The sequence below is a fragment of the Gossypium arboreum genome, chromosome 3, assembly GCF_025698485.1.
Source record: "Gossypium arboreum isolate Shixiya-1 chromosome 3, ASM2569848v2, whole genome shotgun sequence".
Taxonomy (NCBI): domain Eukaryota; kingdom Viridiplantae; phylum Streptophyta; class Magnoliopsida; order Malvales; family Malvaceae; genus Gossypium; species Gossypium arboreum.
This window is the reverse complement of record NC_069072.1, coordinates 5193226-5206721: the sequence shown is the minus strand read 5'-3', so window position 1 is coordinate 5206721 and position 13496 is coordinate 5193226. Positions and strand designations below refer to the sequence as shown.

At 37.6% G+C, this 13496-nt stretch overlaps 1 protein-coding gene across 1 annotated transcript; it reads right to left on the bottom strand.

The window, feature by feature from the left end:
• Nucleotides 1-9604: 9604 nt before the first annotated feature.
• On the bottom strand, nucleotides 9605-9952 carry LOC128290534 (uncharacterized). The gene has a single exon (XM_053026221.1). It carries the CDS (start codon nucleotides 9950-9952, stop codon nucleotides 9605-9607), a length of 348 nt encoding a protein of 115 aa, XP_052882181.1.
• Nucleotides 9953-13496: the final 3544 nt, after the last annotated feature.

Here is a 13496-nt window from a genome sequence, read left to right as displayed (position 1 = left end):
CTGTTAGAGAAGTTAAGTTTGGTATTGAGTTGATTCCAGGTACCACGCCCATTTCTATTGCTCCTTATAGAATGGCTCCGTTGGAATTGAAAGAATTGAAAGCTCAGTTGCAGGAATTAACAGATAAAGGCTTGGTAAGACCCAGTAGTTCACCATGGGGTGCACCAGTGCTATTTGTGAAAAAGAAAGACGGATCGATGAGATTATGCATAGATTATCGGCAACTTAACAAGGTAACAGTAAAGAACAAGTATCCATTGCCTAGAATTGATGATTTGTTTGATCAATTGAAGGGAGCTACTGTGTTTTCCAAGATAGATTTGAGATCCGGATACTATCAGTTGCGAGTTAAAGAGTCAGATGTCCTGAAGACTGCTTTTCGGACTAGGTATGGTCATTATGAGTTCCTTGTGATGCCATTTGGCTTGACTAATGCTCCTGCCATTTTCATGGACTTAATGAACCGAATTTTCAGATCGTATTTAGATAAGTTTGTAGTTGTGTTCATTGATGATATTTTGATTTATTCTCATGATGAGATCGAGTATGTACAGATTTGAGAACAGTTTACAAATTCGAGAGATAATCGGTTGTATGCCAAGTTCAAAGAAAAGTGAGTTCGTTACGAAGTTGGTTTTCTTGGACATATTGTCTCGTGAAGGTATTAAGGTTGATACTGAGCAAGATTTTAGCCATTGTTGATTGGAAGCCTCCTAGAAATGTATCGGAAGTTAGAAGTTTTCTTGGTCTTGCGGATATTATAGACGATTTGTGGAGGGATTTTCCATGATAGCTACCCGTTGTTTAGACCTGCTACTAAGGATGTTAAGTTTGAATGGAATGAGAAGTGCCAACAAAGTTTTGACAAGTTAAAGGCATTGTTGACGGAAGCTCCTATCTTAGTACAAATTTAACCGAGTAAAGAATTTGTGATTTACTGATGATGCATCCTTGAATGGGCTCGGTTGTGTACTCATGCAGAAGGAAAGGTAATTACTTATGCCTCTAGACAATTGAAGCCACATGAGAAAAATTATCCGACACATGATTTAGAGCTAGTGCTATTGTATTTGCATTGAAGATTTGGAGACATTATTTGTATGGTGAAAGGTGCAGGATATTTACCGATCATAAAAGCTTGAAATACTTGATGACTCAAAAAGATTTGAATTTGAGGCAAAGAAGATGGTTGGACTTGCTTAAAGATTATGAGTTAGTGATTGATTATCACCCAGGTAAGGCAAATGTAGTTGCTGACGCTTTAAGTAGGAAACTTTTATTTACATTGCGAGCTTTGAATACCAATTTAGCCATGTCGATGATGGTTCTATTTTAGCTGAATTGAGAGCTAAACCGGTATTTCTTGAAGAGATTTGTGAAGCTCGAAAGATGATAATGAGTTACAAGCTAAAAGAGCTCAATGTGAGTCGGGCATAGAATCGATTTGGATTGGTTCGATGGTTGTTTGATGTTTAGAGACGAATATGTGTACCAAAGAATGATGAGCTTATTCGGAAGATTTTACAGAAGCACATAGCGATCCTTTATCTATTCATCCAGCAAGACAAAAATGTATAATGATTTGAAAAATTATATTGGTGGGTAGGAATGAAAAGAGATATTTCAGAGTTTGTTTCTAGATGCTTGATTTGTCAACAGGTAAAGGCCGAACATCAGGTACCCTCAGGATTATTGTAGCCTGTGCTAATTCCAAAATGGAAATGGGATCGAGTTACTATGGATTTTGTGACAGGATTACCGTTTACACCGAGAAAGAAAGATGCAGTATGGGTTTTGATTGATAAGTTAACGAAGTCGACTCATTTTATCCCAGTTCGTATGGATTATTCACTTGACAAGTTGGCGGAGTCGTATATTTCAAAGATAGTCAGGCTACATGGGGTACCATTATCGATCATTTCAGACAGAGATCCAAGATTTACTTCACGGTTTTGGAAGAAATTACAAGAGGATTTGGGCACAAAGTTGAGTTTTAGTACAACTTTCCATCCTCAAACCGACGGTCAGTCAGAGAGAGTTATTCAGGTACTTGAAGATATGCTTAGATGTTGTGTATTAGAATTTAAAGGTAGTTGGAAAAAATACTTACCGTTGGTAGAGTTTGCCTATAATAATAGTTACCAGTCAAGTTTGAAGATGACACCTTATGAAGCTTTGTATGGACGTAAATGCCGTACACCTTTATATTGGACAGAGCTTAAAGAAAGCCATATTTACGGGGTTGATCTAGTTAAAGAAACAGAAGAAAAAGTGAAAGTTATCAGAAATTGTTTAAAAGCGACTTAGACAAGTGAAGTCATATGCGATTTAAAAAGAAAAGAGATCGAATATCAAGTTGGTGACAAAGTTTTTTTGAAAGTATCCCCATGGAAGAAAGTTCTCAGATTTGGCAAGAAAGGCAAACTAAGTCCACGTTTTATTGGACCGTTTGAAGTAATTGAGAGAGTCGGACCATTAGCATATCGGTTAGCTTTGCCGATTGAGTTAGAGAAGATTCATAATGTATTTCATGTGTCTTTGCTACGTCGTTATCATTCAGATCCGTCACATGTGATTTCTCAGACAGAGGTTGAGATTCAGCTAGACATGACTTAAGGTGAAGAACCGGTAAAGATTCTAGCTCGAGAGGTAAAGCAATTAAGGAATAAAAGTATTGCACTTGTGAAAGTACTATGGAATAGACACGGGGTAGATGAGGCTACATGGGAACCCGAAGAGGCTATGCGAAAATAGTACCCAAATCTCTTCACAGGTAAGATTTTCGGGACGAAAATCCCTAAAATGGGGGAGAAATGTAACATCCCAAAATAGGGCCTAAACGGAATAGTGGTTGCGAAACCACAAATCCGAGGTAGAAAATTTTATTTTATTATTATTTTAAGGTTCATGGTATGATTGCATGATTGTGTGAAAATTTCGTGATGAAATTCCATGCATAAAGTGCTTAAGTTGAGGTTAGGGACTAAATTGAATAATTTGCAAAACTTGCATTCTAGAAGTTTTTTAGTATGAAATTACTTTGGAACATTAATTAGGAGGGTTTAAATAACAATTTGACCAATTTTAAGTTCATGGACAAAAATTAGGACATGGAAGGAATTTTTGAATGTTTAGTAAGGAGGGGTAATTTGGTCATTTGGATATTAAATGAATTAAATAGGGAAAAATAACACAAAAATGGTCATCTTCTCAATTAGTTTCTGCCAATTTTTTCTCTCCTCCATAGCTGGGGTTTCTTCAACTTTCAAGCTTCATAGTAAGTGATTCCAAGCCCCGTTTTTAATGATCTTTACATTTTGGAGTCCATTAACTTGATTAAGCTTATTCTAGCAATAATTCAGCCTAGGGTTCATATTTGGAAAAATACCCATGGCTGAAATTTGTGTATTTTGGTGTTTTATGATAGAATATGAGGTTTTAAATTATGTTAAACAACTTATGCTACTCGGTTTTAAGTGAAAACGAGTAAAAGGGTTTAAATTGGAAAAAAATACCAATAGTCATAAGTATATGTTAGAGTGTGATTTTGATATTGCCATAGAAGGGAAAAATGATCAGCATGTCATAAAACATAAGAAAATAGGATGAAGTTTAATTTACGAGCCTTGGGGCAAAAGTGCAAATATGTGAAAGTTTAGGGGTAAAAATATAATTTTGCAAAAGTTTGGGTCAAGGACTGTTTTAATAAATGTTGACATTAAATAAGTTAAATTTGCTATTATAGATCAAGAAGAATGAAATTCAGGAGTAGATCGGGGAAAAGAAAAAGTAAAGGACTAAATTGTAAAGTTTAGTCACATTTTGTATCAAGGTAAGTTACAGTAAATAAATGCAATATTCTTTTATTTTACATTATTATTGTCAATTTCCAGAATTTATATACTTATGTTATGAAAATATGTAAAGTCGAATTTAAGGTGGAGTGACAGAGGAAAAGTGTTAGAAAGCCCTGTTGAACTCTAGGAATGTTAGGATATTAGGGTTGACAGATGTAATGAAATAAGCCATGTAAGTCCATATTAGAAATATGGCTTTGGAGACAGGATTGAGCCATGTAAGTCCATATTATATATGGCATTGGAGACAGAATAATTCATGTAAATCCATGTCAAAGACATGGCATTGGCGAGATATTGATGAGACAGAACGACCTAGTATCCTTAGTATTCCGAGTGGTTCAACGGGTCAGGATACGAGTTAAATTACAGTGAATTAACAGCAAAAGAAAAGTAGATTATACTTATGAAAAGGAAAGGTCGGGTAAGAAAGAAGGTAAGGGAATAAAGAAGAAGATAAAAATTGAGAAGTAAAGAAATTTATGATGTTAGATGATATTATGCATAATTATCCATTATGTTGAATGTTGTGATTTATTTGCTTGTAAGCTTACTAAGCCTAGTGCTTAATCTCTTTATTTTCTTCTTCTTATAGTACTTATCTAGTCACTCGGGATCGAAGGAAATGTCGGAGGCCGATCACACTATCAAAGAAATAACTTCGGTATAACTAGACGTTTTGTTTTGGGTATGGCATGTATAGAAACTTAGCTACTTTTGGTATAATATGAACAATGAATGATGTGTAAATACTTGCTAGTGATTAGCTAATAAAATAGCCGATGATATACATATTTATTAATATGTATGATTGATTGATGATTATCACATAAAATTATGAAAAATGTGAAAGTAACCTAAAAAAGATTCAAGTAATGTAAATGACGTAACTTTGAAAAATCACTAAAACTTTTAGAAACATAGTTTGAAGATGAATAATATATGAAATTAAATCTTATTATGTATATTTTCTTATGGAATAAGCAAAACAGGTAAAGGTATTATATTTTATGAGATATCTGAGTTTTAGTGAAACAGGTCGAGCGATTTCTGGATCCCCTGTTTCAACTTTTGAAATTCACCATAAATTGTACAAAACTAATTAGAAGGTGTAATTTATATGGTTAGAATCCTTGTTGAATCTAGTTTTGAGAGAAACAAATAGCTTAGTCATATGAATTTTTTACAGGAAGAAACATGGCTCGTAGTAAGAAGAAGTCAGTGTAGTTGAGTTTTGAAACAGGGGAAATTTTAACTAATAAACTGTACTAATTGGCCAAGTCAAAAATTCTAGAAAAAAATTAGTAGATAGATATATGAGTCTAGTTTTAGAAAAAAATTACAGATCTTAATTTTGAGTTTTGAAACTCGAGAAATGAATTTTTAAGCAACCATGACGCAGAAAAATAGTTTATTCCAAAAATTAAAATAAGTGGTTTAGAGTTGTTTAAAAGGTAAGATAAGTTTAGTAACACCTCAAGCTTGACTCCGGTGACGGTTTCGGGCGTGGAGGTGTTACAGCCTTCCTTCTCGCTTGGCGCCCTTCCATCTCCTGCTTTTTATGCTTATGGTCTGGCTTAAAGCTCAAACCAAAGCGATCTTTCTTCTCAATCAGTTTTGGGATTTGAATCCCTCCTTGCAACTGTCTTCCTAGTCCTTTTCCCGGTAATGCCTCTTTTCCCATCATCATTTGCAGGGCCATCCTTGTGGCTCTAGACATTTTGGGTACCGGCACCTCACTTCCTTCCAAAATGAAGGTTGCATTGATGATTTCTAAAGAGCGAAAAGAACACTCAATAGCTTCTTCATTCGCCTCGACATAAGGGGCCTTACTAGTGACTGCTGCTATAATGTCTTCCTCCGTGTTGATGGTTATTAACCGTCCATCTGTTACTAACTTAAATTTTTGGTGCGATGGGCTTAATATCCATTACCAAGAAATCAACTTCATATGTATTTGGCCCAATTTCCAAAGGGATGTCGATTCGTCCCATCACTTTCCTTTTAGTTCCATCAGAGGCTCTTACCATGTTGTGACATGTTTTCATATGCAAACCGTCAATGGGTAATCCATTCAATGTCGATAATGGAAGAACATTTAAAGCAGACCTGTTATCAACGAATACACTTGACAGCGTGTATCCCTTACACCGAGTAGTGATGTGCAAGGCTTTGGTTGACCCTATGCCCCCGGGTGGAATTTCATCATCATTAAAGTAGATGAAATTGTCCGCACTGATGTTATTTACCAACCAGTCCAACTTGTTAACAGATATGTCGTGAGTGACATATGTTTCGTTAAGTACCTTCAACAATGCATCCCGATGTACTTCAGAACTCAGAAGTAAGGCTAATACTGATATACGCGCCGGCTGCTTATGCAACTGGTCGACCACACTGTACTCGCTATGCTTAAGGAATTTTAGAAACTTCTTAGCCTCCTCTTCCTTTACTGGCTCCTTGACAGGGATTTCAACCTCTTTCTTCTTCTCAACGTCAACATCCTTTGCTTTCGTGGGCTCCACTCTGATGTCCCCCCCATTATAGCGCTTCCCACTTCGTTTATGGGGACCTTCATTTTTCTCGCTCCTAGATGCACTGGCTATGCTCTCCCCCTCAGGTACTGTTACACTACAATCATAGCTCCATGACACCCTATTGTCATCCTTGTAAGGGAAAGGAGTGGGTTTATGGATGACGATCTTGGGCCCAGTTCGTGTCTCCACTTCCTTATTCCCCGGTAAGAAAATAATAATTCTTGGTCGGCTGGTTCCTTGTTGTTCATTTTCCAGCACACATATTTGTCTTTTGCAAGAACTACCCTTAAAAATCTGTAGCTCTTTGTCAAACATAAGGCTTTGCACCATGGCCTTGAACTCCTCACAATTTTGGATCATATGACCCACCTCTCCATGGAATTCACAATAATTCTCTATTCCTCTTCTACCTTTTCCAGAGGTCAACATACCTCTATTCACCATTTCCTCCCATACTACTTTCATGGGAGTCTTCACTTCAGCAATATCTTCCTTGATTTTTCCTTCTATTGTTTCATCAATGGCATTCACTCCTTGATTGCCATGATCTAGTAACGGATTTTTTGCATTAGAGGTACTGTCGAATTTCACAACCCCCATCTTGATAAACCTCTCTACGGCCTTCTTGAATCCTATGCAGTTTTAGATCGAATGCCCCGGTATTCCCGCATGATATTCACATTTAGCATTTGCATCATACCATCTGTGGTAGGGTGGCTGTAGTGGTTTCAAGTGAAATGGAGCAATGGCATGTGCATCATACAAGCTTTGATAAAGCTCACGATACGTCACAGGGATAGGCGTAAATTGTATTCTTTCCGAATTCTGTCTTAGGCCCGATTCCTGTCTTTGGGTATTTTGTTGTTCGACCATAGCTGCTTTGGGTTGACCAACTGTGATTGCCCTCGAGTTGAGACTATTCACCTCATTGTCCTTTCTCCTTGGGGCTGATCTTTTAGTCGTTTCCCCCTCAATTTTACCACCCCTTACGGCATTCTCAATCATCTCTCCTGCCATAATTATATCCGTGAAACTTTTCGTGGTGCTTCCAATCATGTGAGTGATGAATGGCGCCTTCAGAGTGTTGATAAATACATGGTGGTCTCCTTTTCCAACAGTGGTGGCTGTACTTGCATTGCTACTTCCCTCCATCATTGTGCGTATTGCCTAAAATTTTCATTAGGCTTCTTCTCCATATTTTGAAGTGTGATCTTGTCTGGCGTCATATCAGTCACATGGTTGTACTGTTGCATGAAGGGTTGTGCAAGATCTCTCCATGAACCGATTCTTGCACGACTTAACTGATTGTACCACCTAGCCACTGCTCCTACTAAGCTGTCTTGAAAATAATGGATCAATAGTTGATTATTGTTCACATACCCAGTCATTCTCCTACAAAACATTGTTATGTGTGCCTCTGGGCAAGTAGTCCCGTTATACTTTTCAAACTCCGACATCTTAAATTTATGAGGAAGCACCAAGTCTGGGACCAAACTTAAGTCTTTGGCATCAATCCCTTGATGATTGCTAGCGCCTTCCAAAACCCTAAATTTCTCTTCCAACCACTTGCAACGATCCTCCAACTGTTTTGAGGATTCAGTTGCCATTCTTTCCCTCTCCATCATATCTAGATCAGGAGTAACAGGGTTGATCAGGCTATCGCCTACGTTATTTCCCGACCCAGATGGGAAATTCACGGGGATTCCAGCATCAACTGGCCCATGTTGAGGTCTTACAGTAACAGATGACCTTCTAAGAGGTACCTCAATTTGTAGTGGCACACGTGGCGGAGTGAAACCTAGAGGATGATCTTCATCCTCCTCATCAGTGATAGCCATGGGGGTCTTCCCTTTATCAGTGGCCCTTAGAAGCTGAGCCATTTCGGCTGTCATACTCCTCTGAACCTCTAGTATTTGTTCCCTCATGTCATTCTGCATCTTAGCCAACTGCTATTGCAATTGGTCTTGCATAAACTTTTGCAATTGTTCGAACCTTTGATCCATACTCTTAGTTTTAGTGCGAGTGCCGTAGGGATGTGTGATTTCCAGATTTTCCTTTTCTACCTCTCTGGAAGTAAACTTTAACTAATTAGGGTCTTTCTATAATTTTGAATGCATATGATGTGATGTAATGCAAATGCATGAATGTAAAAAGAAAAGGAGATGTTGATCTTGAATTCAATTCCATTAGAATAACTTTTCTAGAAAACAGATTTCTTTACATGAAAATAGATTACATATGCGGTCTTGCCCTTCATAGTCCAAGTAAACGTTGATCTTTTCTTCATGGTCGAATCCTATAAATTCTCTAAAAGATGCCTCTGCTAGCTCCTTGTTGCTTAATCTGAGCCTCGATCTCTTGCTCGCTTATCTTCATAATACTCATCAAAAAGTGTAGGCTCTTGGATAATCTTCGTTGGCAATTAAATCAAGTCATGTATTCCTTCGTGGACTTTCAGCTTTCTCTCATCATTCTCTTGGATAACCTTTGTTGGCTTAAATTTCTGGCAATTACATCATGTATTCCTCCGTGGATTATCAGCTTTCTCTCGTCGTGTTTACTTGAACTATATTCAGACGACGACACTAGAATCCATTTTATCAAGAAATTCGTTTCCTTATGACAAACTATTCTATTTATGAATCGAATTTCGAATCAACATATTCTTTTCTTTGATGTAATGTAATGCAAATGCATGAATGCAAAAGGGTATCGATCTCGATTCAATCTCATTTCGAAAACTTTATTTAGAAAAAGAATATCTTTACATATAAATGGATTACATATACGCCTTTGCCCTAATGCCCAAAGTTCTAACTTTATCTAATAAAAGGGCTAACTCTCGACCTTTATCAGACGTTAACTCATACATCATGCTCAAAGCATCCGCTTCATCGCTAAGTCTTGAATAGATTCAAGAACCTCTCGGATCCGGCTATTGCCTCTCAATAATATAATCCCTATCTCGACTTGACCTTTAACTTGATGGAGCTCTTCTTTGAGACAATCTTCTTGCACCTCGAACTGCTCAATCCGAAGTTCACTACCATGTAATGCCGCTTCCAAATCTTCAACCTTACTTTTTAGCTCTTCTAACTCGACCGTAGGATCATGGTTTCTATGCCAATGAAGAGATCTTCCAAGCTCAGTTACCTTAGTCTTCAACCCTTTATTCTCTCTCTCTAATGTCAAATTCTGCGACCGCATTTCTTAGCACTTCTTCTCCCAGTATTCGGCTATAACTTTTTCCTCTAGAACTTCTTTCTGCCACTGTTCTAAAGACCTTCCTAACCCCACTTGCTTCGAAGATACTTGTGCCTTCTTATACTTTTCTTTTAAATCATCTCTGTCTTCCTCAACCTTCCTCTTTTCTTTCCTAACCTTTTCAACCTCCTTCTTTTGCAGGTCGACATCTAGACTTAGGTACATCTTCTCCTCCTCAAGTTTTTCTATCTTCTTTTCGAGTTCCAAATTCTTTCTCTTAAATTCTTGCTTCATGATATCAAGCTCCAAGGGTATCACTTGTAAATATTCCTCCATTGGTCGAACTTCCTCCATTTTTGTCATAGGGACATTATCGTTAATCCTTCTACTCCTCCACTCAACATATTCCGGTGTCGTAGCAGGATTAATGCCACTCCCTTCAATCGATAAGTCTTGTTCCAAGCACTAGAAACTTCACTAACCTTCCTCTTGTAATCGGCTCCTCTGTATGCAAACTCACTTTGAGCTAACCCCTGAGTCACTGGTACGAACTGTCTCAATCCATGCTGCCTCAGCACGAGCAAAAGGGCATAACCAATGGCACCCCAAATTCCCAACAAGGGGAACCCAATTAAAGCTGCCACATCGATAAAGTATATCACCAGGAACTATCCATGGAGCTCTCCATTTCACATCCTTCGACTGAAGATTCCGAAGTAATGCTATCCAATTCTCCTTCGGCACATCCACTTTTCTAGACGAGGCTACTATATCTTTCACTGGGGAGTAGTTCTCAAAGAAAACTTGACAAACAGTCTTATCAATCAACCGAAAGTGACTATAGAACCAAGCCAAAAGTAACTGAGCACATCCTATAAACCTGCCTGCGCCAGCCCTCCTACATGCACCTAAGGACCTGAATGTTTCCGCCAAAATCGCAAGGACAGAAGTGACCCTTTTGCTGAGTCGATGAAAAAGATCCGTGGTTACCTCGTCCACATATCCCAAAGCCCTAGGGAAAACCATCAGTCCATACAAACTTAAGGCAAAAATGTCTACCTTCTTCGTCTCATCAGGGTGTGTCAAAATCAAAATTTTCAAAGCGCCCCACGAGATGCACTTGCACTCACCTTTCTCTTTAATTCTGGCAGTGACCCACTACTCGTTCATCCCCGTAATGGCCATTAATTTCTTCCAAAAGGTAGGGACACAAACAGCTCGAGAATAAATCCTATCACTCAGAAACCTGGGACAACGAAGTAAGGCGGTGTACTCCTCTACGGTAGGTACCAAGTCTACTTCTCCAAATGTGAAACAGCTATACGCCGGGTTCCAAAACTGAGCAAGGGCTCGGAATAAGTGCTCATATACCTGAATATCGAGTAAGCAAGGTAAATCTCCGTAATTATCATAGAATAACTGTTTGGTCCCATTGCCCCACTGATCCCAAATTTCCTTAAGCTATTGGAGATTATTCTGTGTGACACTTATACGAGTATAATCTGGCAGCTCCGACACATATCCTATAACTATACTGTCTCCCTTTTCTAATTGAGTTTGCTCTGACCATTTATGAACATCGACATTGTCCTCCACTCTATCAAGAAGTCCGTTTTCCATAATAAAACTTCCTAACTTAGAAACTGACTGTGAATCGATACCTTTATAAATGCAAAATGACATGCAAACAAAAGAAAAGAAGTAGTCAGTATTGCATGATATCAATAAATCTCAACGATAGTTTATAGGGGTAATATCTAAGGTTTAATCCTAACTAAGTTGGGTTCTTACGGTTTTTCTATATGAGGTTGCTTCTAAAGTTTGAGGTACCTGAATCAGCAGATTCCTCGATCCTCACCCATTATAGGCTCATTTGAATCGAGTTCAATTCAGGGGAATACATTTCCCTATGGCTACACGGAGATGAAAATCTCACGAAACCATAGGTACGGATGTATTCCAAAAGTGATCCACTATCCTGCACGGAGGCGAAAACCTCACGAAGGCGTAGTTTCTCACTCCCACATAAGGGTGTGACCACAACGGTCATGCAATGCAATGCGAGAAGATATATGCATAAAAACTTGAAACGATTAAAGAAAATAGGAATAAAATGATGAAAACAGTACGAAAAACGGGTGAAACGCAATGAAGAGATCTTATATCAAAACCAAATTCTCAATTTTCGAAAAAAGACAAAAGTTAATCAACTTGTGACTTGACTCTCTTATAAGAATCCACAGTGGAGTCGCCAAGCTGTTGTAACCATTTTTAAAAAAACAGGTATCGACTTGGAGAAAAAAGAAAACGGGAGTCGCCACCAATCTTTCTAGGTGTGATTGATCACCTTGTAAAAGTGGTTGTTTTTAATAAATGGTTTGATTTATTTAAACAACGATTTTGGTCCACGTAAATCAAGAAAAATAGGTTCGGGAGTCGGTTACGCACGAGGAGGGATTAGCACCCTCGTAGCGCCCAAAAATTGGTACCTAGTTGATTAATTAATATCTTAGTGTCGAAAATTGAAAGCTTGAAAGACATTGAAATACGATCCCTCTTCGTAAAAACGCTAATTTGAAAATGACCGAATAGATTAAAACAAACGTTAAAGACTCTCTCATCTCGAAGTAATAAAATGTCATGCCCAGTAAGTTAAGACACGACATCTCAAACTTTGAGAATGAGCTTGCCTTTATTTAAAATTCATATATTCTAAATTTTTTTTTAAAAGGTTGTTCGGTTATTTAGGATAAACAAGAAAAGTCGAAACCCAGTAAGTTTGACTTCACCAATCTTCTGTTCTTCTTTCAAATGATATCCATCAACCTTGTTGTACCAGGCCCTGGAAGTTTGTTTAAAACCACATGAGGCCTTCTTTAACATGTAGACTTTCTCCTCTTGTCGCTTGACTTGGAATACATCGGGTTGCTTTTCTCTCATTGCTTCAATCCACTTGTCATCCTTCTCAGCTCCTTTAAACTCAGAAGACTCAAATATAGCAATATTGCACCTTTCATAAATTTTAGATAAAGATCTTATGTCACGAACTGGAACATCATCGATGTTGTCATCAAAGTACTGAAGAGTCTCTAGCAATTGGTTCATTGTTGACTTCTCCTCCATTAGATTTAGAGCAAAACTTTTTGCTTTCATTTTTACTTTGAATACATCTCTACCTTTTGAGTCTTTGATCAAGCACCATTTTTCTTCAAATATGATATTGAATCCTTTTTCAATCAACTACCCAACACTTAGAAGATTTTGGTCAATGTGAGGAACATATAGAACATTAGTTATGTGTTTCAAACCTATTAAACTTTCAATAACAACTGCTCTTTTTCCCTTAACTGGAATAAACTCACTATTTCCAATTTTTATTTTGGAAATAATAATTTTATCAAGTTCTTTGAAAAGTGTTGGGTCATTGGTCATGTAATTTGTGCAACCGCTATTGATCAACCAAGAATCATTGGAGAAACATGTCGCCACAAAAAGGAACTTATCTTCTTGTTACTCAGTAGATGCTTTTGCCTCTTCATGTTATTGAGATTTACAGACCTGCTCTATGTCCTCAATACTAACACATTTTCTGCATTTAATATTAGACCTCCACCAACATTTTTTTAGCAAGTGATTTATCTTCTTACAATGTGGACATAGTGGATATGTTTCGTTGTTGTTATTGTTGTTGGTCTCATCTTTAATTTTCTTGTTTTTGCTTCCTGAATTTTCAAACTTTACTTGAAAAGCACCCTCTACTGATGCTTCTTGTCTCATCTTTCTCCTTTGTTTTGGAGCCTCCAATACATTCACTAATTATGCCAAGGATATACTTGACAAATCCTTAAATTCTTCTAATGAAGAAATTTTAGACTTATATTTTAAGGCAAAGTGACAA

Bases quoted from the DNA above. Each gene is read 5' to 3' on its own strand.
- LOC128290534 (XM_053026221.1), bottom strand. From the start codon at position 9,952: ATGGAGGAAGTTCGACCAATGGAGGAATATTTACAAGTGATACCCTTG.